This window comes from Oryza sativa, chromosome 8 (genome assembly GCF_034140825.1).
Source record: "Oryza sativa Japonica Group chromosome 8, ASM3414082v1".
Lineage (NCBI taxonomy): Eukaryota > Viridiplantae > Streptophyta > Magnoliopsida > Poales > Poaceae > Oryza > Oryza sativa.
Window position 1 is genome coordinate 19,999,723 of NC_089042.1, and position 27,073 is coordinate 20,026,795.

A 27,073-nucleotide genomic window follows, 5' to 3' on the forward strand; every position below is an offset into this window, starting at 1 on the left:
GGGAAGTAGGAGGTACTGAACCCCAGCCTGTCCTGGGTCGCATGGTTGCGATCGAGGACTTTATTCTCTGCGGTTTTCTTCCTCCACCTTCTGAATTTCTCCTTGTGGTCTTGAATTTCTATGGTCTTTCCTTGCTCCATTTGAACCCCAACTCCATCGCCTTCCTGAGTATTTTTACACATCTTTGTGAGGCCTACATTGGGGTAGAGCCGTTTCTTGACCTCTTCCGCTTTTACTATGAGTTACGCTGGATGGAACCCAAAAAGGTGTCCGGGTGTGTTGGTTTCCGACTTCGGGATGGCCTGAAGTCGCAAAACATCCCCTTCCAGTGTCCCTCATCTCGCAGTAAATGGCCAGGGAGGTGGTTCTATCTTCAGATAGAGGATTCGGATCCGGTCTTCGTTGTTCCTGAGGAGCAAACAGACAAGATTCCATCTTGGACCACCAAACCCGCCTTGACCCCATCCCTCCTATCTTTCATCGATATCGTTGACGACCTCCGAGAACGGGGGTTGTCGGGGTATGAAGTCGCTGCCGACTTCGTTGGTAGGCGGATCCAGCCGCTTCAGGCTCGAGCCCATCCAGCCTTTGATTATTCTGGGCCAGAGGACGCGACCCGGGTTTCTCCTCGGGGTATTTTCCTTTTTAGTTAAATTGACTCCCTTATGCGCATGTTCCTCCCGGCTTATCGGATTCTGGTCTCGATCTACAGGCTTGGACAGCGCCACCGTGGAGCGCCGCGTCGGCCAACTGATGATCAGTGGCCCGACAACGGCGAGCAACGTCCCCGTCCCCCTTTGCGAGAAAGGGGCAGCCGAGCGCGATGCTGCCATCAATGTAAGTGTACTCAGCGGTTCTTTTGCATTTTTCTTCCGGGATCGCATTATGACTTCATGAAGCGTAGGCTCTCCCTCAGACTGATATCATCAGGCCGCTCGTGGACCATCAGGTGGCGGCGTCGTTGAAGGAGAAAATCGCCAAGGAGGCGTCTGACGCTGTTGCTGCCGCTGCCACAACGAGTGGCGGCAACGTTCCGAAAAAGGGGAGGAAATTCTCCTCTGTGGTCGGACATCGTCGGAAGACGCCCACCCCCTTGGTAAGTTCTCCAGTTCTTTCATCACGTAATCGGAAGATTTTCACCTCACATCAGATCTGTCATGCTTTAGGCCTCGGACGTGTCTCCCCCGCCTCCGCGACGGCAGCGGCTAGTGACGCTCGGCGAGAAGTAAGTGAATGAATTCGAGGTTTCATGATTTCGTCGAACTCTTGCAGTCTATCTCAATTGCAGACTTTCGCAGGGTGGCGTGGGCGAAGGTGGCGCAAGACGGGTTTGGAGGGACCTCCAGCGCGTCTCCTGCTGTGGCCTCGACGGATGTTGTGGTCATGCCCAGGAGCCACGAGGCGACACCTAGCGGGCCAGCTAGCGATCTCGTGGCTGGTCGTGCTCCACCGGTTGCCGTCCTCACCTGGGAGTGCTCCAGGTCGAGATGGGGCGCCTCCTCGAGGCTGGCACTTGCGGCATTAGCCGCGAGATTGCGGAGGCGAGGGCGGCGGCGGCGGCGTCGGCGAATGAGCGCTGACCGGCTGGCGCGCGATTTGGCGGAGGTTCGCGAGGACCTTCAGAAGATGCGGGAGCTGGTGGCTGGCAATGAGCGACAATGGCAAGGGCTCGAGCACCGTATCTCGGAGCTTGAGAACCACTTGTCGGAGATCCGTGGCTCACTGCGGGTCACCTACACCGGTCTGCACCAGCTCGTCGGGGAGTTCGGCGTCAAGGCCACCATCCCGGCGAATCCCGACGAGTTCTCGCTGACGTCTTCACTTGCGGAACTAGTGACGACGACGGAGGCGATCCCCTCCAAGCACGCGGCCAGGATCGGAGAGGAGACGTCCAACGGGATCTATACCGGGGCGTGCCATGTCCTTGCGTGTGTGAGGCTAGCGCACCCTAAACTCGATCTGCGGAAGATCTTGGATTAGGGGGCGGCTAGCGATGCGCGCAAGGATGTGATGGAGGAGGTCGGCAATCTGGGGGAGTCTGTCCTCCCGCTTTTTGAAGAGTAGGATCTTAGCTCTCTTGTACTCTTTAGTCATGCTTTGTAAAACTCTTATTGGTTCCAACTGCCTTTGTGTATGCGGTCATCACCTTAGCTTTCTTTAGCATTGTGATCTTGAGTACTTTGTTGTCATTTGTAGAGATGTTGATGTCGAGGATGTCCAGCAACGCGGGCAGCCTAAGTTGCCAGTGATCGTTCCGGCACTTGCGTTCGAGCCACATGTGCCGGGGGGCGATGTAGATCAAAGTTTGCCTGTGGAAACGAGCGTGGCAACGACTCCCTTAGGTTGGTTGTCTTTGTTATCATTTCCTTTACCCTTCCGTCTGGATCGACTTGATTTGTTGTATTCTCGGGAGAGAATCGTTTCCATGCTGCGCAGACCTCGAGAGTGCGCTCGCTGACCAGGATCGTCGCATCCAGTATTGGAGGACGAAGTTTGAGGTTGCAGAACTCGAGAGAACTATGCTGGAAGTGAAGAAGGACCAGGCCGTAGAGACACTCCGGGGTCGTGAAGTGTGGTTCAACTCGTATCTAAAGAGTTGCTGCACGTCCATGTCTAGAGTCTGTAGAGAGCTCCGAGTACCTCGTGGGGATCCCGAGGAATCGGCGGCCGGATATATCTCGTGGCTGAATGGGGCCTGCGCCCAGCTCGAAGGCATCGGTCAACGTATCGATGAAGCCTTGAAGCAGGAGTGTCGTCGATCAAGCCGATATGCCGGGGGGCATGTGTTGGCTTGCATACGAGATCATCGTCCGCAGCTGCACCACGAGTTCCTCCGCGAAGGGTTTTCTCGTTCTCGGAGAACTCCTACGGAGATAGATGGCCTGGCGAAGTCGATGGCGCCGCTGGCGGAGAAGGTCTTCCAGTCGATGGACTGGCGTTGGCCTTCCTGGTAGTCTCCGCGTCCTGTGACAAATGTCTTAGGGAAAAAGTGTAATATAATTTTGGATTTTGATGGAATTGTAAGAAGTACTTGTGATATAGAAAAGAAATCTATCTAACTAAGCTTTCTTACTCTGGATGTGGCGTGTATGAGTGTCTTCTCACTTCGCGACTTCAATTAGTCGTTTGAGTTATACACTCTCCCTAGCCCCTAGCCTTGTCATCGGAGAATTCTTCTCAGAAGATAAGGCTCTTGGACCTTTGACCTGCCTCGGTTGAACAAGCACTGATCCTAGCCCCCAGCCATGAAGTTGGAAAATTTATTTCCGATTACACGGCTTGGTTTATACGCACGGCGAGAACTCTTACACGACTAGATCTTACATGGTCTTTCGTCTCTACAGGATCTGACAATGCTTTATCGGCTCTGGGCGTCCCCAGCCGAAGTTCCCTTAGGTTCCTCGGAGGCCTTGTCAAGACGGCGTAAAGGGACATGAGGATAGGTTTCAACGCTAGGTGTCATCTGGGTAAGGGATCATCGGGAAAGAACACTTTGATTGTGGTCTGGACCTGAAAAATAGGCTTTATTGAAGCTGTAAGATGTCTTACAAGTATGGATACTATTGACTTATACATAGAATTTACGTAATTGATCAATGTTCCAGGAATTTGCCAACTCGCAACCATCACAGTCTGCAATTTTGAATGCGCCTGGCCGCAGAACTTGTGTGATCGTGTACGGTCCTTCCCATTTGGGTGAGAGCTTGTTTCGCCCTGCTTGGCTTTGAACCCATCGGAGGACGTAGTCACCGATCGAAAGCGTGCGTGCTCGGATGCGCTTCTCGTGGTAACGACGAAGGGCCTGTTGGTAGCTGGCTGCTCGAACGACAACTCGTTCGCGATGTTCCTCGAGTAAATTCACATCGTCGGTTCGCTGTTCCTCCTGATCCTCATCGGAATACTTCTGTACTCGTGTACTTTGATGTCGTAGCTCGGTGGGGAGCATGGCCTCTGAGCCGTACACGAGGAAGAAGGGTGTCTCCTTGTTGGACGTTGTCGGTGTGGTACGCACGGCCCATAGTAATGATGGAAGTTCCTCGACCCACTTCTTGTCATGTGACATGAGCCTGTTGTAGACGCGGGTCTTAATTCCTTGTAGTACTATGCCGTTTGCCCTCTCGACTTGTCCATTGCTCTGAGGGTGAGAAACCGAGGCGAAACAGATTTTGACTCCCAGCCTGATGCAGTAATCCTGGAAATCGGCATTGATGAACTGGGAGCCGTTGTCCGTTATGATACGGTGGGGCAATCCAAATCTGCAGAATATCCCTTTGATGAATTTGATGGCGTTGTCGGCCTTGATTTCCCCCGTGGGTGTCGCTTCAATCCACTTAGTGAATTTGTCGATCGCCACGAATAGGAACCTGTAGCCGCCCTGTCCTCGTGGGAATGGCCCGAGTATATCTAGTCCCCAACACGAGAACGGCCAAGTGAGAGGGATAGTCTAGAGTGCTTGCGCTGGTAGCCTTGTGTGTTTACTGTGGAATTAACAGGCTTCACACCGCTGAACCATGTCGCAGGCGTCTTTGAGGGCGGTTGGCCAGAAGAACCCTTGTCGAAAAGCTTTTCCGACTAATGTCCGACCGGCGGCATGTGACCCACAGATGCCTTCATGTATGTCGATAAGGAGGTGTCTGCTGTCGTCGGACGAGACGCATTTTAGGAGTACCCCGTTTGGTGCCTTCTTGTATAGATCGTTGCTGATCATACAATAGACTTTTTCTTTACGGGATATTTTCTCGGCTTCTGCGTCGTCCTCGGGCAACTCTTCGCTGCCTATGAATTTAATGAGTGGGGTGCACCAGTCGTCTGTGGTCTCGATATCGGCAACGGCGTGCTCTGCCTCTGTAACCCCCGAGCTGATGTTGGGGGCGACCGGGCTATCTTCGCCGCTTGCCTCTTTCACTGATGGCCTGGTCAGGACGTCCAGAAAGGTGCCAGGTTCAAGTGGCTCTCGTCTGGATGCACGCCGTGCTAGATCATCCGGTTCGATGTTGTCTTTGCGGTATACATGTCGGACGTCGATCCCATTGAACCTTTTTTCCAGCTTCCTGACTTCTGCGATATACTTGGATAACACGGGGCTAGAGCACTTGTAATTTTTATGCACCTGGTTCGTGACTAGTTCGGAATCCCCTTTCACAATTAGTCGCCTAACTCCGAGTTCAGCTGCAGCTCTTATCACGGCGAGTAGTCCTTCGTACTCGGCTGTGTTATTGGTCGCCCTGAAGTTGAGGTGAATTGCATGCTTGAATTGATCTCCCGAAGGTGATGTTAAGATGAATCCTGCCCCTGCTCCTTGGCTGTTGAGTGCGCCGTCGAACGCCATTGTCCACGTTTCGTTGTCGATTTGGTTGTCTGACCTGTTATTAGGCATAGTCTAATCGGCTACGAAGTCGGCAAGTACCTGGGACTTGATGGTTGTTCATGGCACAAAGCGGACATCAAATTGGCTTATCTCGACTACCCATTTCGCAATGCGGCCGACAACGTCTTTGTTTCTCACTACTTCACCGAGAGGGAAGGAGGATACAACTGTGACCCTGTGGGCTTGGAAGTAGTGGTGTAGCTTTCTTGATGTCATGATTACTGCGTAGAGCAGTTTTTGGATCTGTGGATATCTTGTCTTTGCGTCGTGGAGAGCTTCGCTGACGTAGTAGACTGGTCGTTGCACCTTCTCTCTCTTGACAACAATGACAGTGCTAACGGAATATAGCGTGGCGGCAATATAGAGAAATAATTCTTCATTAGGTTGGGGGGCAACAAGTATAGGGGGATTTGATAGGTAGCGCTTGAGTGCAATGAATGCCTCTTCGACTTCCTGTGTCCATACAAATTTGTCTTGCTTCTTTAGCAGAGCGAAGAAAGGTTGTCCTCGGTCTCCCATCCTAGCGACGAACCTGCTTAGTGCCGCCATGCATCTGGTTAACTTCTGTACCTCCTTGAGTCTTGTAGGCGACTTCATGTTCTCGATTGCCTTGATCTTTTCGGGATTTGCTTCTATTCCTCTGCCAGAGACGAGGAAACCGAGCAGCTTGCCCGATGGTACTCCGAACGTGCACTTCTCTGGATTGAGCATGAGGCGATATCGTCGGAGGTTGTCGAACATTTCCCGCAGATCATCAATCAATGAGTCGCTTATCTTGGTTTTGACAACAATGTCATCGACGTAGGCCTCGACATTATTTCCGAGTTGGTCGCTAAGTGCACCTTGGACCGTGCGCTGGAAAGTGTTTCCTGCGGTTATTAGTCCGAACGGCATCTTAACGTAGCAGAATACCCCGAACGGCGTGATGAATGATGTCTTCTCCTCGTTCTCTTTCGCCATGCTGATTTGGTGGTAGCCGGAGTAAGCATCAAGAAAGCTCAACAACTCACAACCGGCTATTGAGTCCACCAGTTGGTCTATTCGAGGAAGAGGGAAGTGATCCTTGGGACACGCCTTGTTGAGGTCGGTGAAATTGACACACATTCTCCATTTCCCGTTGGCCTTCCGCACCATGACTGGGTTGGCTAGCCACTCTAGATGGAGTACCTCTCTGATGAAACCGGCTTTGAGAAGCTTGTCGAGTTCTTCTCTCGTATGGCTTGTTTTCGATCTGGTGCAAATCTCCGTAGTTTTTGCTTTACTGGCTAGGCATCGGGTCGCACCATGAGTTTGTGCTCAATCACCTCCCTAGGTACCCCCGGCATGTCGGACGGCTGCCAAGCGAACACGTCAGCATTGTCACGGAGGAAGGTGATGAGCGCGAGTTCCTATTTCTCGCCTAGTGATGCCCCGATCTTGATGGTCTTGTCGGGGTTGGCACTGGAGAGTGGAACGATCTTGATTGCGCCGTCCGGTTTCGGCGTCTTGTTTGTTTTGCTCACTTTCTTGGGTGGCTCAGCTGTGGCAGGTGGGCTGGGTGTGTGCTCGACCATGTCGAGGCTCCGCTTGTCGCATTGCACTGCCAGCTTAGCATTCCCTTGAATAGTGATTGTTCCCTTCGGTCCCGGCATCTTGAGCACTTGATACGCGTTGTGAGATGCGGCCATGAACTTCGCGAGTGCAGTTCTCCCAATGATGTCATTGTATGCTGTATCGAATTCAGCGACATCAAAGGTGGTCTGTTTCGTTCGGAAGTTATTTGCTTGGCCGAAAGTCACAGGCAACGTAATTTTGCCCAATGGTTTGAATGATGACTGAGGAGTGATTCCATGGAAGGGTTGATCGGTGGGTGTCAACTCGCTTCGTGGGATCCCCATCGCATCCAAGGTGCTGGCGAAGAGAAGGTTGATTGAGCTACCGCCGTCGATCAGAACTCGTGCGACCTTGATATTCCGAATAGTGGGTTCGACCATGATCGGATATCGCCCTGCGATGACCACAGTCTTGGGGTGGTCCTCTTCTGAGAATTCTATCTTCTGCTCAGACCACTTCATCTTGGGCGCAGCCCCCTGCCACATCGAACAAACTTCATGTTCCACCTTCTTGTATTCTCGCTTTGAGGAGTATGCTGTGGAACCTCCGAAGATGTGGGAGACATGGAGATCGGAGTCTGGATATGCTGAGTCTGATTCCTGAGTAGCCGCCTCAGCGTCCTTCTCTACCACACGTACTCGCTTGCCTTTTTCCAATGTCATGTGTTTTGCGAGCGACTTTTTGAAGACGAGGCAATCTTTTAGAGAGTGTTTGTCTGACTTGTGTATAGGGCACCATGTTTTCTTTGCGTCGCTGCCTTGTGGGTCTGGGCGCTTGGGAGGGTCCGCGTATTATGTTGTGAGAACTTCTGCTTGAGCTTTCCTTTTCCCACTCTTGCGATTTTTCTTCTTGCTTGACTCAGGTGCGTCCTTGGCTGGTTTCTTCTCTCCTCCGGTCTTCAGTTTGTCGTTCTTGCGTCTCAGTGCGTCGTTCGCATGAGCGGATCGATCGACAATTTCAAATAATCTCCGAGTAGTCGTGACGCGCCTTGTTGCCAACTCCTGAGTAGTATAGCGATCTCTGATACTGGACTTGAAAGCGCGAATTATAGAAGCGTCGGTGATTTCGGGGATTGTATTCCTGCACTCGTTAAAGCGCCGAACATAATCCCTCAAGGATTTACCCGGGTTCTATGTCAACGCATGTAGGTCGTCTTCGATCGCGTGGCGCTTGTAAGTTCCTTGAAAGTTGGCGACGAACTGCTGCCACAGGTCTGCCCACGAAGAAATCAAGTAGGGGGGAAGATGCATCAGCCATGACCGCGCAGAGCCTTTCAATGCAGTTGGCAAGTAATTCACCAATGCGTTGTCGTCCGCTCCGGCAGCGTAGAGTACCGTGGAGTAAACCTGAAGGAATTCTTTTGGGTCGGTGCTCCCATCGTATTTCTCTATTGCTCCTGGTCGGAATCTTTCAAGCCATCGAACATCTCGAAGTGAACGACCGAAAGCTCTACACCTAGCGCTGGGGGCGGTGGATTGTCGGCGATCGTACGTCCTTCGCGGATATCTATCTGATGATGAGGATGAGGAATATGACGACGATGACGATGGGTCGCTTGGTTCCGGCGTGCGATTACGAGGACGTCGGCCGGGTTCTCGAGAACCCTGTCGTCGTCACCCATTGTTGTCTCGGCGCCGATCTCCATCATCGTTGTCATTATGGCGACGTCCTCGACTAGTATCGCCTAGCATCCGCCGTTCGCGATCGTCGTGATCGCAGCGGTTATCACGGTCTCGGTCTTCGCTCGAACGACCTCCTCGTTCTTCGTTATCGTGATGCCGTGGAGAGACGCGATGTCGGGAACGGATCTCGTTGTCTCGTGTGCGTCGCGCCTCTCGGTGGCCATTCAGGTGATCGCGGAGATCGCTGGTGCCGCGAGGTGGAGGGGTGGCTCGATGAGTCGATTCCCGCTGTTCAGGGTTTTCACCATTAGCATCGCCAGTTGGTGGCTGTTCCGAGTGCTCTGCAGCAGCGGCCTCTTCGAATGCGTTGAGGTTGGTCACTGATTCCTGTAATCGTTCTGTCCATCGTGCGAGATCGTCGTTCAGAACGGGATCGTAGGGGGTTTCCAGTATTGCATTGACGGCCCTGATGTACTGGGCCGGTGTAGTCACTTGATTCTCCGCTTCCGCATTGGTGCACACTGACGTGCCGGTCTCGTCGATAGCCAATACCTCACGTGGCGTACTCGTTGGCGATGATCCATAGTCTTCGAGCAGGTGCAAGACTGATGGTTCGTGGGGATCGATATCGATTACCCCAACAAATCGATCTGAAATCAGCGTCGCTCCTTGTTCCTTGTCCTCATCCCTGAGGGGGATGCGTGACTGCTGGACCTTAGGAGGTGACATTTTCATGGCGCTGAGAAAGATCTTGCAGCTTGAGAGGTCGTGATTCTTTGTCTTGTGAATAGGACAATAGACATCACGAGTTGGAGAGGTACGTTGAATTCCACGCTCTTTGCAGGCACGAATTTCAGCATGGACGTTGAGAAAAACCCAGCAGGCTTGCAAGGTGTGTTTTCTGGTTTTGTGGATAGGACACCAGGACCTTGTCACCTCGGAAGTAATCCTCGTCGGCTCGAGATTCCTGTCGAAAAGACAAGGCTTGGCCGCACTAGGATCCTCCTCAGGCTCGGATGTCGTCGACGTTCCGATCTCCGCTTCGGCGGGAGGATCCTTCGACATGGAGTCGCCCTGAGTTGTAGCCACTGCGTTCTCGTTTCCGGCCATTGGCGAACTAGCTGAGATCGGCACTGTGGTGTAAACCGGAAAGACGATTTCGCCGACTTGAGTCCACACCAGTGTTATTGAAGTAGGAACTCCTTGGTTGAGGTTGGTGTTGACGCTGTTGTCGACGAAGCTGGATATCACAGTAGTAGAACCTTGAGCACCAAGTCCCCCTACCTGGCGCGCCACTGTCGACGAGGGATACTCGTAGACCGGATATAGAGGGTATTGGGGTACGCTGGTACGAGGATCTACGTAATATGACATCAAGCAGGTAGAAAACAAAGATTATACTGGTTCAGGCCCTTGATAGGTAATAGCCCTAATCCAGTTGATATGGGATTATATGATGGAAACCACAGATTACAAAAGGGAATAGTGGAACTCGACGATACCGACGAGATCGTAGTCGAGTTGATTCGACTAGATCACCCGGCGACTTGGCTCCTGTAAGCTCCGGCTTCGTAGGCTGTGGTGGATGTGTTGGCGGTAAGATTCGATGCCTTAGGTCCTCCCAGGGGTCCCTTTTATACCACAGGTCAACTGGTCTCCAAGTAGGACTCGGAGACATCGGACCCGATACGATACAATGACGACCCAATTCTATCCGAGTAGGACTCCTTACATCTGTGAACTCCATAATGAATTTCCTTAACTTATGCCGAAAACGTCCGTATGTGCGCAAGTATACCATATCGATATGTGACGTATATTGAAGGGTAGAGGGTATACCTTACCCGTAACCCTGACAGAGAGGGAGTAAATTTTAGCTCCATATTTTTTTTAAATAATGATAAAACAGTTGGGTTTATTACCCCCCAACATGTCGAAGTGTCGAACTAAGCTATCAGGGCAGTCCTAACCCATAGTGTCAATAAGTAGTGTTTATGGTGTCATGTCAATAAGACATCATAATAAAAACTACACTCTACAACCCATGGTTTTTTTAAAGTGAGCCATTAATAAATACACCAACTCTCTTATCTACCAATCATATTTATTCTTCCTCTATTATGAAGACATTATTCTCTCCCAATGCAAAACTTGATAGTGTGTAGTGCATAGGTTCTCGTGTTGAAACTGTGTCTTGCATGAGACCCAGTTTCTTCCTCTCTTCTCTATCTTAATTAATATATTGCCACATAAACTAAAAATCCTATATGGCAATATAGTTAATGCTATAAACACCATTCTAGGTGGAGGGTTGGGACTGCACTCAGCAGTTTGCGATTTTTTTTCCCGTGTAGGGGCCCTGTTGCGGTGGAGCCCAGCCACTCATGATGAGCTAAACACGTGTAGTAGTACTACTCCAGTCGTATGTACTATACACTCATTATCACCGAGTAGTTAATTACTTAATTAGTAGACCCCTGTCAACGTCGCTTAACAGGTGATCATTAGGACTTAGGAGCGACCTTAATTACCCATGACCAGGTGCCCCATCATGAATATCAACGATAATCTCAGACGTCCAAATGGTCAGCTCAGCTCCGTATACTCGTATACAGCAGCAGCCAGAATCTGCGGTAATCCACCGCTCGGTCGCCGCTGCCCGAATCTCAAAGCGAACGTGCCATCTCGCGGACACCTGGGCGGCTCACCGTGTCGGCCAGGTGGGCCCCCTCGCCTTCCTCCTGGGACCAGGGCCTCCACGTGAGCCCAGCGAGCAAGGTCTCCCGCCACGTGTCCGCAACTGACCAGCGGGCCCCACCTGGGCCGGGCCCCACAACCCTACCGCCTAAACCAGCACATATGCTCGCTGCCTCACTGGGCGGCGACGACAGCAACACGAGTTGCCTGAAATGAGCGAATCCGAGTAATTGTGCCACTTCCAAAGCATTGAACTCGAGGAAGAACGCATCGTGCGTGTGTTTTTTTTCTCCTCTTTCCCAAACGATTTTGCTATGTATTTGTCGATAAATTTTTTCCTAAAAATTTGACAGATGTAATTACAGTACAATCGTAGTGTAATTACACTGTAACTTGCATGTAATTACACTATAACTATAGTGTAACTTGTATATAACTTTTAAAATCTCTACGTAATATGTTATTTCGGTAAAATAGAGGTTGTGCGAACAAATCCTTACACATATGTGTGTGCTGTGATTTTATTTTTCTTCATCACCAAAACAAATCTTGTAATAGATCTAAAGATTCAAAATTACATGAAACTTATATAGAAGTTACACTGTAGTTATGTATAAGTTACAGTGTAATTACATATAAGTTACAGTGTAATTACACTACGATTGTACTATAATTACATTTATCAAATTTTTAAGAGAAAATTTATCGACAAATGTATAGGTGGTTCCTTCCCAAATCAGCTCGCTAATATTCGGCGCGCCTCATCCCTCGCCGAAAATACAACCCAATCTCGTGCCTTTTTGCGTGCAAATTCGCAAGGTTTTCACGTTTTTTTTAACCCATTTCCACGCCCTTCCTTTCTCATCGTCACGGATGTGATTAAGCTCTAACCGAGGAGTAATTAGCACTGACAGCTCGTGTTAACAGCAAAGAAGTTTGTTGTTTAAATTGGGCCATCGTCGACGAAGCTGCCAGTCGCCATCAATCATCACGAGATTCCCCCATCCGCGAAGCATCCCCGCCGCCGTCCACCCGTGCGGATCGCCACGTGTCAGCATCAGAGCCATCTATCCTCCTCGGGCAACACGTGTGCGCGCCCCTCTATAAGTGGCTTCGCCTTCCAAATTTCGCCGCCGCGAGACACGACAGAGAGAGAGAGAGAGAGATCGCGCGCTTCTTCTTCTCCACCGCTTAGGTAATTTTGGGTTTGCCGATCTGTGTTGGATATGACGCCGCCGCCGCCGCCGCCGCGCCGCCGGATGCTGGCGATGCCGGCGGTGTGCCCATGCGAGGACATCTCGCCCGGGACGCTGCTGGCGTCGCTCGCCACGCTTTCGGCCGACGTCGCCGACGGGTGCGACGTGGACAGGCTGCCGGCGCTCCGGGGCGGCGTCGGCGTGGCCGTGCGCGTCGCCGGGTTGCTCCGGGAGTTCCTTGAGGAGGTCCGGTGGGCGGCGGCGGCGGAGCTCCCCGGTGGCTCTGTGCTGGGGATGTCCGAGCTGCACGTGGCGTTGCAGAAGATGCGGTTCTTGCTAGAGGATTGCGGGAGGAAGGGGGCGCGGATGTGGGTGCTGATGAACGCGGAGGCTGTGGCGTCGGAGCTGCGGGTGGTGCTCGGCTCGGTGGCGACGGCGATGGACGTGCTCCCCGCCGGCGTGGTCGCGGCGTCCGACGACGCCAGGGAGTTCGCGGCGCTGGTGTCGCAGCAGGCGTGGCGCGCCGCGGTGCGGCCGGACGAGGAGGACTCCCGCGCGGCACGGAGCGTGCGGTCGATGCTGGCGCGGTTCAGGAGCGGCGCCACGCCGGACGCCGAGGACGCGAGGCTGGTGCTCGGCCGCGTCGGCGTCGCCAGCTGGTGGGACTGCTCCCAGGAGGTGTCCTTCCTCGAGGCCGAGATGCTCGAGCGGCTGGAGGCCGGCGGCGAGAACGACAACGACCTCGTGCTCATCAGCGGCCTCTTGACGTTCCTGCTCTACTGCCGCGTCGTCCTGTTCGACCGCATTGATTACGGCAAGGCTGATGAGCCGGCGCCGGCGCCGGCGCCGAGGGCGGCGAGCTACTTGGCGCGAATCAATCCGGAGGGGCTGCAATGCCCGATCACGCTGGAGCTGATGACTGATCCGGTGACATTGGCCACCGGCCAGACCTACGACCGCGCGTCGATCAAGCGGTGGGTGAAGAGCGGGTGCCGGACGTGCCCCGTCACCGGCGAGAAGCTCCGTAGCGCCGACGTCGTGCCGAACGTCGCGGTGCGCGGGATCGTCGAGCAGCTGCTGCTCAGCAGCGGCGTCTCGCTCCACGAGCCGAGCAGCAAGCACCGGTGCGCGGTCGACAAGACGGCCTCGCCGTTCGGTGCCGCGGCGGCCGGCGGCGCGCGCCTCGCCGTGGCGTTCCTCGTGTCCAAGCTGTGCCGTGGCACGCCGGAGGAGCAGAAGAAGGCGACGTACGAGTGCCGGAAGCTGTCGAAGCGGAACGTGTTCCACCGGGCGTGCCTCGTCGACGCCGGCGCCGTGCCATGGCTGCTCCACCTCCTCTCCTCCCCGGACGCCTCCGTCCAGGACAATGCCGTGGCTGGCCTCCTCAACCTCTCCAAGCACCCCGCCGGCAGGAGGGCGCTCGTCGAGGCCGGCGGGCTGGGCCTCATCGTCGACGCCGTGAGCGTGGCCGCCAAGGTGGAGGCGCAGCAGAACGCGGCGGCCATCCTGTTCTACCTCTCGTCGGACGCCGGCTACTGCGATGAGATCAGCCGCATCCCGGAGGCGATCCCGACGCTGGTCCGGCTCGTGCGGGAGGGCGCGTACCGCGGCCGGAAGAACGCGCTGGTGAGCCTCTACGGCGTGCTCCAGCGCGGCGCGGGCGGCCACGGCAGGGCGGTGTCCGCCGGCGCCGTGGCGGCGCTCGCGTCCCTGCTGCCCGGCGACCGCGACGACCTCGCCAACGACGCCGTCGCGCTGCTGGCGAGGCTCGCCGAGCAGCCCGCCGGCGCGGCGGCCGTCCTCTCCAGCTCGGCGCTCGTCACGCGGCTCGTCGACTTCCTCGGCGCGTCGGCGTCGCGGTCGGCCAAGGACCACTGCGCGGCGCTGCTGGCGTCGCTGTGCCGGCACGGCGGCGACGCGGTGGTCGCCCTGCTGGGGAAGACGCCGGGGCTGATGCCGTCCCTGTACGCGCTCATCGCCGACGGCGGCGCGCAGGGGAGCAAGAAGGCGAGGTGGCTCGTCAACGAAATCCACCGGCATTACGAGCAGCGGCAGCCGCCGGTGGCCGCGCCGCCGGCCGGCGACCGTGTCATTCGAGTATAGTACACGAATCCTTTTTTTTTTTGGGAGAATCGTATAGTACACGCGCGAGCTTTGTGGTATATACGGTGTACATTTGAATTTGGATTTTTTGGGGATGTAAATATTTTCTGTCCCGGCTTGAATTTTTGAAGAGCAGGGATGGATTTTGATTTTTCGTTTTACTCCACTGTGATACACGCACGCATGTACATTTATTTATGTGTGTATAGTTGTACAGACACAATAATGTATAATTGTACGAGTGACTAAAGTGGTTTGCAACTCTGCATTTTTCTTCTATCTGTCAAGTGTTCTCCGGGCAAAAGATGTCGATTTGTTATTGTAGTACAATTTGATAGGTTGCTTGACTGAATTTATTTGGGATTGTTCTTGCTTGTGGTACATGCAATTCTTCATGAAGGCGTAAGCGAGCAACCTCAGCTTTGGAGGTCTCGTTTGAAAAAGCAAAATGATGTTCGCTCGATCGATCATAGTATCTTGCTTCAGCAAGTTATGGTTGCTTGCAATGCTGACCTACTGTTTTCTGAAGATTCAGGCCAGTATTTGAAAATAGTCTGTTTGTATAGGTAAAAAATACGATGTGTAATTAAAAGTACAAAATTGGACAAAGGCCCGTCTAGCTCAGTCGGTAGAGCGCAAGGCTCTTAACCTTGTGGTCGTGGGTTCGAGCCCCACGGTGGGCGTGTTTTTTATTGTTTTTATTCATTATTAAGCTCGATTTTGAACTCAGTACTCAGGCAAATTAGGTTTGAATTCAACGCAAACCTCTTAATTAGCATTCGGGGGATTAATTTGTTCAATTCTGATTCACACACGCTTTAATTGCAGTTTGTGCAATTTCTCAAAATTTTGCAGTGTTGAGATGGAGGCGGCTCATGATTATTTTTTTATAGATTTGCAGCATTATAATATATTCTACCAAGTACTATTTTCTTATATTTTAGAATGGGATGGAGGGGTAAGATTTAAGAAGCAGGCTTGTCTTCTCAACCATGTCTGTAGGGCGTGAGACAGTGCGAATAGATTGATGACATAATCAAAGCTGCTTTCTTGTTTAATCCTTGATTAGTTAATTAGCTCTGCTAAACCCCAACAATCCAACACAACCAACTAAAACACACAGGCATTAGGCAGATTCTTCTCCGAAGCGTATCATAATAATGTTACAACGTATAAAGTTCCATTAAGGTATTAACCCAACATCAACGAGCCAAAAATACAAGTCCAGCTTCTGCCGCGAAGACATCTTTTTTTTTTTCGTTTTTGGACACGCTTCAGGTCATGTGTTTCATTTCGATGAATCTTTATTATAGAAGACTTTGAACAACGGAGGGACAAATAACAATTTATATGTAGATTCTTCCGTGTGGTTGTGCTTGGTGTTCATACTATATATATATAATATGGATTTCGCTAGAAAATGAAATGAAATGAAATCATGCGTGACATATGATTGACCGGTGATTTAAATGATCTCATCATGGTAGGTGCTCGGTGGAGCATCAACGTCCTTACATATAGCAATTTCCTGGTGGAAAATATGTTGTAATGGCTACCCATCAAAATCTTTGAAATATAATTGAATGCCCTAAAGGCCAAAAAAGAAAGAAAGCATCTGTCCTTTAAAGCCAAAAAAAAAACCATCCGTCCTTTCTCATTAGATCAGATAATATACTGGCTACTGCAATTAATTTAGAAAAACAAGGCCCTGCTTTGACACTCTTTCAGATTATAACTCAAAGCGAATTTGAATGTTAACGTTTGGTTTTAAGAATATTTTTTAAGTGGAATATTTGTTTATTACTTATCATATTATTATAGTTTTGAGTAAATCAGACGGTACATGCAAATCCATATTTAGTATTAGCATTACAAGCTTATTTAACACACAAAAAAATGCATGTTTTTGGTTGGCATGTCATTTCTTGTCATCACAAATTACATTTGTACGGAAGAACATGCTTGTACCCAACAGGAGGTAAATTATTGAATATCTATACATCTGCTTTGGTCCATAGGGACCAGAACTTAATTCTAGAATCAATTTAAGGATTTATTGGTTGTTTTGATCTCTCTGTGTTGGCTTTAATTAGAACTTAGAAGTATAAAAAATAGTAATACCTGATATTTTTTTTGTTGGATCAATTTTATAAACTACAGACAAGAATGTATTTTGAAAGCAAGTAGGGAGTCCGGTCCGATCCGCCGTGAATCCAACTAAAGTGAGGATATTGTCAGTATTTTCTAAAACACAACAGACGTGGATTAGGATATGGTATTCCGAAAATATAGTGACATGAGTTTTTGACTTTTTATTATGCGGATTATTAAACAAAATATTACTTGAATAATACGATTTTATAAGGAAATATCATTCACCATAATAGTCTAATCAAGTGGCTTGTCTATTTTTTTAAAAAAACTTCGTTATTGCTTTTCTTTATCCATTTAAGCTGAGTTCTTTTCACAACTTTCCCAACCCACATATTTCGTTTTCCGCGCGGACACTTTTCAAACTGTTAAATGATGTGTTTTTTTTTAAAAAAAATCTATACAAAAATTACTTAAAAAAATCATATTAATACATTTTTTTAAAAAATAATAATTACTTAATTAAAAAATAAAGAAAGTGCGTCATTTCGTTCGGCGTGCGCGAGCTCACCTCCCGGACACAGCCCCAGTGGCTGGTGCGCTTGGCCCATCTACCGGCGGCCCAGACACCCCCACCCCAGCAGGCCGCAGTCCTGCAAGTTGGGCTGCCAAGCTTGGCTGGGCCGCAATGAGTCCACGAGCTCCCAAGCTTCCATCTGCTCGATCTGCCGAGGTGTGCAACACTATTCCAATTGCCGCAACACTATTTCCAATTAGTCAATAGAAATTACAGTACCCATTACCATCGGTAGCAGATCCAACAAGAAAACAAGTCAGGAGCTAGAAGCAGTAATGAGTCAGCATGGGACCTACATCTTTTCTTATATATTTTTTGTGTGCCTTAGATGTGGATCCCATACTGACTCATTTGTCACGTTAGCGAAACAAACCTTTTATAATACCGGAGGACCTAATTTAACCCGGTTTTGCAAGTTGAGTCAAGATATCTATTGCAGTTTTGGGAGGTGATTTAAACTCGATGAAAAGATGATGGATGTAAAGTGGACTTATTCCTAAGGGCCCATTTGGATAATGGGAAAGGGAAATGATTTCCCACCTATGAAGGGGTAACTTTGAATCATAGCCATCCATTTTCTTCACCTTATTTTAACCTAGCCCTTCATTCATTTCCTAATTCTAATCTCGCCCTTTATTTCCCATTAGGAATAAGTTCACCGGAGGTTCCTCAATTTAACAGCGAGATTTTTTGAGGCCCTTAACCACAAAACCAGAAATGTGTACCCCTAAACTCACACAAACTATTCAAAGGAGGTCCCATAGTAGTATATGTGGGTGGTTTCGCTGACGTGACATCCTAGTCAGCAAAAAAAAAATTTAAAAAGTACATGGGGCCTACATATCAGTAGCACTTTTTTTTCTTCTCATCTCCTTCTCTTCTCTTTTATCTCTTCTCTTTCTCTGAAATCTCCTCTTTCTCTTCTTCTTTGGTGAGTGAGGCCGGCGGCGGAGAGGGCAGAGCGGCGATGGGCGGGAAGTGGGCGAGCGCGGCGGCGGGTCCACGCGGCAGCCGAGCGGCGACAGGCAAGCACGGCTTGCGGGCGGAGCAGCGGCAGCGCGGAGCGGCGCCAGGATGCGGGCAGAGCGATGATGGTCGGCGGCGGGCGAGCGGAAGGCAAGAGCAGCGGGCTGCGGGTAGAGCGGACAGCGGGCGAGCCCGGCGGGCGGAGGAGGGGGCCGCAATGGCGGAGGTGGCCGAAGGAGGAGCGTGGCAGCGGTGGGCGAGCTCCGCCGGCCTACTCAGCCCACCACGTTGCCGAAGAAAGAGAGGAGCATGGCGACGACGGTGGTGAGGCAGACGAACTCCGAGCGCGAAGGGCCCCACGCGGAGCTCCTTGGCGATAAACGCGCTGTCCGGCGACCGGCAGGACGCCTAGCGCTTGACGAAGACGAAGATTGGTTGGATGAACACCTGGTAGGCGCCGACGAGGTGCACGACGATGGAGACGTTGGCGACGTCGAGCAGCCAGAAGGACTCGTAGAACCCGAACCCCGTGAGGAGGTTGTTCAGCAACGCGTAGCCCATGCACCCACACAGCATGTAGAACACCGTTGTCGTCACCACGCTCAGCCTCGTCGCGCTCTTCATCACCTTCGCCTCCGATGGTGGCGGCGCCTTGATCGTGTCCTGAACAACAAAACAGAGCAAGCAGCGGTGAACAAACAAGGTTTGCTCAGAGAAAAAAAAACAGAGCAAATTAACTTTGTAGCTAATGGTGTCAGTCTCACTCACTTGGATCTCAATGAGGATGTTGGAGGAGTAGGCGAAGGCAATGTCACCGAATGCCTGCAGGCTGCGCCATACTTTCTGTGTTGAGCTGACACCGACGCCGATGCTGATGCCGGTGAGGCTGCCATGGATCCCGCCATTGGCTGCAAATTCAGAGCTCATCACGGTAAGCAAAGACAAATTAAAGAACCAGATTATCTGTATGTGACAGAAGAATTAATGGACGTTACTCGAGCTGCGGCACAGGGCGCCATGGCCGTTGTGGTGTAAGGGTTACTCGCGCTCGTCTGCTTGCCCGTCGTTGTGCTCGTCCGCTCTAACCGCCGTCGTGCTCGGCCGCTTGCCCGCCGCCGCGCTCGGCCGCTCGCCCGCAGGCCGCGCTCAGCTGCCGCCGCCCGCCGTCGCTCGGCTGCCGTGCTTGCACGCTGCCCGCCCATCGCCGAGATAAAGAGAAGAGAAGGAAAAGAAAATAAAAGAAAGAAAATGTGCAACTGACATGTGTGCCCTATGTACTTTTTTAATTTTTTTGTTGACTAGGATGCCACGTCAACGAAACCACCCACATATACTGCCATGGGACCTCCTTTGAACGGTTTGTGTGAGTTGAGGGGTACATATTTCTGGTTTTGTGGTTAAGGGACCTTAAAAAATCTCGTTGTTAAGTTGAGGGACTTCCGGTGAACTTATTCCTTTCCCATTATCCAAACATAGCCTAAGTGCATTGGTCCGCCAAATAGGCCAACCACAAAAAAGCCCTCTAATTCTCTGGGCTGGGCTATACTCAATGGGAACGTTGCGCGAGGCCCACCATAAAAAAATCCATCTCCCTCCGCACCCGGATGTACAGTATCACCGTTTCCCTCAGATTTGGGTTAGTACAAAACCAGAAGCCTAGGCCCTGAACTAAACTGAAAAAAAAAAAAGAAGAGATAACTGCATGCGCTGCTGTATGATTTATATTTGTGTAAATATTCGCAAGTCGCAACACTTGTGTGTACCGGTCTAGGTCTACCCATATTGCCCGTCAGGGTAGCAATTTGTGTGCTTTTTCTGTACCTGAATCTGGCTGTGTTTTCTTCTCTAAACACTAGGAGACATTTTGTCTGAACACGAGGAGGCAGGATTTTTTTATCATGGGTGTACAGAACTGATTAATGAGCTGAAATAATAAGGTCTTTGTAGCGAAAAATTATGGACAAATAGTTGTACATGTGATTTAATGATGTGAAATTGATGTTTCAAGTGAAAATCCATCTATTTGGTCAAAATTATAGTAGTACAATTTGACAGAAAGACCGTAGCTTTGACTATTAGTAAAAAAACTTGGGTGGGCATGCATTTGTACACCCATGACCCTATACTGCCCCCCGCCCATGACACGAGAAATATAATGGCGGATGCCAAATTAAGATAATCTGTAGGCAGCAACTTGACAACGACCTTAATTACTAGTATAAACAGTTATTTATTCACTGAAATTGGCATGGTGTTAAAAAAAAGCTTACTAGTATAATCCATCACAAACGATGTTAAACCAAAGGTTCTATCTAAACCACCACAAATGTATTATAAACCAAATGAATTAAGACGCCAATTTGTAGCTTGGAAGCAAGATGAACAAGTGGCAGAGAGTTCACTGGCTAGCTTAATTAGAGATCAGGTCAGCAGGTTATCCTCTCTCTGTCTCTCTAGATCTCTTTCTAGAGATTAATCTTATCGCCTGTAAAACACGCAGTCACGTTCGACGTACGTACGCTGGTTGCAAATTGCATTAGCTCATCATTTCCATACAAGAGTTGACCACCAATTTTCTTTACAGAATTGTCATCGTCTACTGTTAATTAAGCACCCTAACAGCTGCAATTACCATTGATAAATCTCTTTCTCTGAGCTAGCCACGCCACCTGTAACATTTGGTCTGTGTCTGAAATATTCCTGCGCCAAAGAATAGAGTTTACGTGTAAGCTTCCTGTCTTTCCCTGACAAGAACACCATAATAAACTCCGGTTTGCAGCGGACGCATGCCATTATTTACAAGAGTAGTATATATGGCATCTTTTTTATATTTAAAACAAACCAACTTTGCATATTTTGACCAACAATTGGTCAGATTTAAGTCATGCAATGTAGTATTAAGGTTCTATCAAGAATGTGCTTTATAAGAAACCAATGTGAAGTTTAACCTTAAAGACTTTCTTCTAATCATAAAAACATCTTATCGGAGGAAAATGTTTATTATTGCTCAACACTACATGGAATTATTCCAATCTTTCCGAGTATCATTCATGATCCCGTCTATATATCATATCGTGTATGAATACATGACACCTTCAAAACATACAATTTGAACAAACACAACTTACGACAAAACACGTACACTTTAATTGCACATAATTAACATATAACAGCGATTAAAAATAGGGCAAAAGAAAGGACGGAGAGGAGGGTCTCAAGGTCATTTGATTCATTCATTCATTGATAGCATGGCTCCAATGCTCCATGCTTCCATCGATCAGCTCCAGAACCAGGCGGTCCAGCTGCCGAGCTGCGCCTCCTCGTCGTCCGCGGCGTCGTGGTGCACAACTCCGGCGGCGCCGAACATGGCGGCGGCGGCGGCGGCGGCGTCGGGGAGGTCGAAGCTGCAGCCCTCGTCGCTGACCGCGCCGCCGTCCTCCTCCTCCGACGAGAGGGCGTAGTGCCCGGCGCAGTCGCGCTCGTACGCCTCCGCGGCGTCGGCGAAGTACGCCGACTCGCAGCTGAGGCGGTCGTTGGCGCCCTCGGTGACGTCGAAGACCACCACGGCCGCGCCGCCATCGCCGTCGTCGTTGGTGCCGCCGCTGCTCACAAGATCATCTTTATGCGGCGGCTGCTGGTGGCCGGGCGGTGGCGCCGCCAATGCGCCGTCGACGGTGGCGAAGCCGGTGGTTGACGCGGCCTCCGTGTGTTCGTCCGGCTGGTCGACCTCCTGCGCCGCGGTGGTGATGGTCGCCGACGACGGCGACGTCTCCTTGTCTTGCAGCTTCTCGGTTAATGAGATTACCTGTGACATTAAGCATTACAGTGAGGGACTATTCAGAAAGGGGGGCAACATTTTTGAAATTTGGAAAGATTTTGGCTGAATTTGATCAAATTATGGTAAATTCACAAAAATCTGAAGTAAATTCAGGAGAAATAGTTTCATGCCAGGGGATCCGAAATTCCCAAAATCTTAAACCAAAATACTAAACCCTGCCGGTGTCACAATATACTGAATTACTGATAATCAGTGGCGGATCCAGAAAATCGATTCGTTAGTGTCATAACGTGTCTATCGGTGTCATAGTATGTTAATTATATTTAGATTATAGTGTTATAATATGTGGATAAGCAGTTTCGCTATAGATTTTGCCGAAAGTCGTCGGTGTCGCCTGACACCGCTCATACTACTGTAGATCCGCCCCTGCTGATAATGCTCAAGGCATGATATCATTTCCTATGAATATGCAGTTATGTCATAGGTTTTGCAAGAAGTCATTGGGATCCAATGCTGACACTGTACCCCCAATGTAAGCATATATGCTGATCACTTGGCCGGCATCGCTGTCTCAATCTGATCCACCGGCCAAGGTACATGCAGGCATGTGTGTGATCTAGCCTCAAGATTCGTGAAGTCTAGTCTAAGACACACCATGTGATGCTCGTGTACAACTCGAGGCATTACACAAAAATGACTTGTGTGAAGCACCTGAAGAATAGCTAGATCTACTATTTTTCTTGTTGCAAAATGCAAAGTGAAGGTGAACTAATTCAGTATCCTAGTTCATTTTTACTTTTTTTTTGTTGGTGTTTAGTGGACTTTAAAGAAATTAATGCTAGTACTATGCAAGAAAAATGTTAATGGTATTTTCAAAATTTCCCTGGTTGACTCTTTCATTTCTTATCATGTACTGCTTCTATGTTCTCCAAAGTCAATCTCACAGTACATAATTCCTGTCCTTCGGTATATCTGTCCTGGGACGTACTCCCTCCGTCTAAAAAAAGCCAACCTAAGAAGGGACCCCTCCTAATACAATGAATCTAGACAATTGTCTTTTTTTGGAATGGAGGGAGTACATCTGGAGTGACATGAATTTTACATCCATGCATGTGAACCATAGTCTAACCAGTTTTAATTTGAGTTTTGATCAATGATCAACTATTGAACCACCGTTGAGATTCCAAGTGCCCAAGTTTATACTACTGGGATAGCAAGAACATGCTAGTTTGCGGTTGCTAATCCAACAGTATGACACAGCTAACAGAATCAAGCCCCCTCTAACAACATGTTAGGTGGGTTTATTGTAGATTCCCTGGATTTGATACAGAATATATATCGCTTGCTGATAATAAACGATGACAATCTTAACCAAATGTGCACCCGCTGAGGAAAAACATGAATGCATGGTCACTCCTTATATCAAGATAAGAAATTCCTCAAATTATGATGTTCTCTACTTCTCTTCCTCACTAAGAAAATAACATGCTCTAGAATTTAGATCAACAACTTCTAATTGAAAAAAATAAAGATGATGCTTTCACCATTTTTGCAACTTCTAATTGAAAAAATAAGGATGATGCTTTCACCATTGTTGCAACTAAACTCAAGACCCTAAAAAAAACTAAACTAAACTCACGAAGCTCTGCCTAGTAATTTGAACAAAAATACATTTTTGCCTTATTTTTTACATGAACATGATATTAACAAAAAAACAAAGTGATTGGACAAATAAACATCTGTTCTAGCTTGGTGAAATACCCACCAGCTTGAAAGGCTTCTTTTTTTCTTCTTTGTGGGTTACAAGTTAAAAGGCACTTGACCTACGCTGAAAAAAAATAGTTTTAGCGTTTAAAAGCCAAGGCTGAAGGCTGACAAAGACGAAACAATCTCTAAATTAATTCTAAAAATAAGCTCTAAATTTCAAAATTTGACCGCGGCTGAAGCAGTAGCCAACTGTGAAACGGAGCAACCATATGAATTCACGTGATTACACGAGCTGAGAAAAAACAAAACAAAGAGTACATCTAGTCGTCAGGATATTCTAAAAAAAATTAAGAGAAATATGCATGTGCTGCTTAGATTAGCGGTGCTTAGACTTTGGGAAACGAGCATAAATATGTTCGTTAGATTCCTAACCACTGTTTAAAAAGTTTGATTTAAAAAAAAACTTAAAAAAACGCATCGAGTTGTGGGTCGCCGCTGATCGCTATCCAATGAAAAGGCGCCAAAAAGTGGAATCTTATTTTACAAGTGCGGTTGTATTTTTACAAAAGGGGGGGGGGGGGGGGGGCTATTTTTACAAAATTAAACTACGGTACTACCATTTTGCACCGAAGCCCCCGAACTTGTTCGAATTTTAAAAGAGCGGTCCTTCGATCACAAGAAATTAACTGCGGTAATTAATTAATTGAGAAGGGTGAAAAAAATCAGTGGGAGACCTGCGCGCGGAGGCGGTCGTTGTCGGAGAGGAGGGCATGGTGGTCGGCGGCGAGGGCGTCGTAGGCGGCCTTGAGGCGGTCGAAGTCGTGCTCGAGCTGCTTGGTCTTCCAGCGGGCGCGGCGGTTCTGGAACCAGACGGCGACCTGCCGGGGGGCCATGCCGAGGCGGCGGGCGAGCTCCGTCTTCCGCTCCGGCTCCAGCTTGTTCTCCTCCTCGAAGCTCCGCTCCAGCATCTGCACCTGCTCCGCCGTCAGCCGCCGCTTCTTCTCCGGCGCCTGCTCGTCGTAGTACTCCTCCTCCAGGAGCTCCTCGTGCGTCGTGAAGAACGGCCGCTTCGCCCCCGCCCCCGCCGCCGACGACGACGACCGCGATTCATCCATCCCCAGCACCGCCGCCGGCACGCCTGCGTTATAACACGCGTCACTCGCCTGAGACGGAGACGACGACGATCTCTATTGGATCTCTGTTTACCTCGGAAGAAGCCGCCGCTGTTGGCGCTGCCGCCGCCGCCGAAGAGAAGCATCTGCGCGCCGCCGGGGCACGCCCGCCGCGCCACGCCGGAGTCGAACACGACGCGGCCGGGATCCATGCTCTCCTCCCCCTCTTCTCCTCCCTTCTCCAAGAACCCAAGAAAACCCGATCTCGAAGCTGCTCTCCCGTTCACGCACGCACGCGCACCTACCAACCGCGCGCTCCGCCGCCGGCTCGCCGCCGCCGCCCGAGAGGGCGTGGGCTTAGAAGGAGGAGGCGACCTTATGGCGGAAGAAGCTGGTGCTCCACAGCATGCGCGTCGACGTCTTCATGGGGTACAGCGAGAACCCCATGCCGCCGCCGATGGAGGAGGAGGAGGAGAAGAAAAAGAAGAGACAAAGCCTTCTCCGGCGAGGTGCTCCTTCCGGTGGCCGGCCGGCCCGGCCAGGGACCTAGTTGTAAATATAATATTTTCAGAGGGGCCTCAATGTGAAAAAATGGGCAGGTGATGGGAGAGGAGGCAGGGCAGCAGATGCGAAATGTCTCTCTCTTTCTTTTTTTTTATTATTTTTTGTTTTTGGGATTTTTTTGACTTCTGAATTTTGTTGCTAAAGTTGAGAGCCACTGCGGGGTTGGGTTTATGTAGGCAAGGGAAGGGTATGGATTTGACAAAAATGCCCCTGATTAGCGTGTGGCTTTGCCTCCTAATTGGGGGATTTGGGGGCATCTTAGTGTTAATTAATGTGGTTTGAGGGATCTAAGGTGCCACTGATCGCGGATCTTGAGACACTTGTTAGGTTTAAGCGAGGGCAACTATGTTGGATTACCAAATAGTACTCCCCCCAGTAGCACAATTTAAAAAATGAAGAAAAAGAAAATAATAGTTATATGTGCATACAGCCTAGCATGATAAAAGACCATATGCATTTGTCTAGTGCATATTTCTATCAGCTTAAGTTTGTGATTTTTTTGACATATACCTAATGGTGTGTTTAGTTCGCGAAAAGAAAATTTTTGGGTGTCTCATCATATGTTTGACCGGATGTCGGAAGGGATTTTCGGACACGAATGAAAAAACTAATTTCATAACTCGCAACCGTGAGACGAATTTATTAAGCCTAATTAATCCATCATTAACACATGTAGATTACTGTAGCACTTATAGCTAATCATTAACTAATTAGGCTCTAAAGATTTGTCTCGTGATTTCTATGCAAACTGTGCAATTAGTTTTTTTATCTATATTTAATGCTCCATGCATATATCCAAAATTCGATGTGACGTTTTTGGTAAAAAAAAATTCTGGAACTAAACAAAGCCTAAGTTTGATGATGATGGGTACTGTTTTCCTTTTTCCGATTATGATAGGGTTGTCACACTTGAAGTAAATTAGTAATGTTTTTTTGTCATCAGCTTTGCGAATTAAATTGCATAGACTTGGATATACACTAAGAATATGTATCTTGTCACATGACACGTGGGACCCAGCTAAAAGGATATGTCAAGAAATATGATCCTCACATTCCTAATCCCTGAGCTGGCTTTCAATTCCCTCCTTTGCAATTTGTTATCTTTTGTTTCCTTTCAAAAAAGAAATTGTTATCTTTTGTCTGATTGATAATCTATGTGGGTGTAGGACTGTAGGCTCACAGTTATATCTGTTTTTTCGTAGATTTCACAGGGGACAGTCTCAGCTATAATTCAGAATTATTGGATGGCAAATTGTTGGTTTGTGAGATTTAACTTATATATAATATGGTAGGGGGCATGCACTTAATGTACAATTGTACATTCACTTGTAAGCCAAGTGGATGCTTCATTGCAAGTGAGAACCGCTCTCGTAAAGAAACTATATGTATAGTGATCATTATTGGTTGTCACCCATATATTTTTTCATCAAAAGTTCTATTAGTCGAAATACATGTCTCTTTTACTGAGTTTCTACGAGTAAATTTCACAATTCTATGTATATTTTGATAAAATTATTGAATTTAATATAAATATTTATGAGTAAGTTTCACAATTCTACCGGTATTTCGACAAAATTATTGATTTTTAAGTATATAATATATAATAAATCTATAAATTTAGCACTGGAATTATCATAAAACTACATATTTTAGCCATAATATCGTAGAACAAAATATTAAGAAATCAAATAAAAAGGCT

At 49.1% G+C, this 27,073-nt stretch overlaps 2 protein-coding genes, 1 non-coding gene and 1 pseudogene across 4 annotated transcripts; 2 read left to right on the forward strand and 2 right to left on the reverse strand.

The window, feature by feature from the left end:
- The first annotated feature begins 12,415 nt into the window (after window positions 1–12,415).
- On the forward strand, window positions 12,416–14,850 carry LOC4345574 (U-box domain-containing protein 19). The gene has a single exon (XM_015793535.3). The coding sequence runs from the start codon at window positions 12,507–12,509 to the stop codon at window positions 14,577–14,579; it is 2,073 nt and encodes a 690-aa protein (XP_015649021.1). The 5' UTR covers window positions 12,416–12,506; the 3' UTR covers window positions 14,580–14,850.
- A 339-nt stretch (window positions 14,851–15,189) lies between these two features.
- On the forward strand, window positions 15,190–15,262 carry TRNAK-CUU (transfer RNA lysine (anticodon CUU)). Its single transcript has one exon. It is a non-coding gene; the product is annotated as a tRNA-Lys (tRNA).
- A 2,685-nt stretch (window positions 15,263–17,947) lies between these two features.
- On the reverse strand, window positions 17,948–19,140 carry LOC107278264 (amino acid permease 4-like; annotated as a pseudogene).
- A 2,034-nt stretch (window positions 19,141–21,174) lies between these two features.
- LOC4345576 (homeobox-leucine zipper protein HOX5-like) lies at window positions 21,175–25,514 on the reverse strand. 2 transcript variants are annotated; one of them, NM_001422567.1, is made up of 3 exons: window positions 24,905–25,514; window positions 24,433–24,836; window positions 21,175–22,018 (listed from the first exon to the last, which is right to left on the reverse strand). In NM_001422567.1, the coding sequence occupies exons 1-3, from the start codon at window positions 25,020–25,022 to the stop codon at window positions 21,491–21,493; spliced, it is 1,050 nt and encodes a 349-aa protein (NP_001409496.1). In that variant the 5' UTR covers window positions 25,023–25,514; the 3' UTR covers window positions 21,175–21,490. The 2 variants fall into 2 exon arrangements, with proteins under 2 accessions (NP_001409496.1, XP_066168975.1); XM_066312878.1 differs by lacking the exon at window positions 21,175–22,018 and adding an exon at window positions 23,391–23,814.
- Between the last annotated feature and the right edge of the window lie 1,559 nt (window positions 25,515–27,073).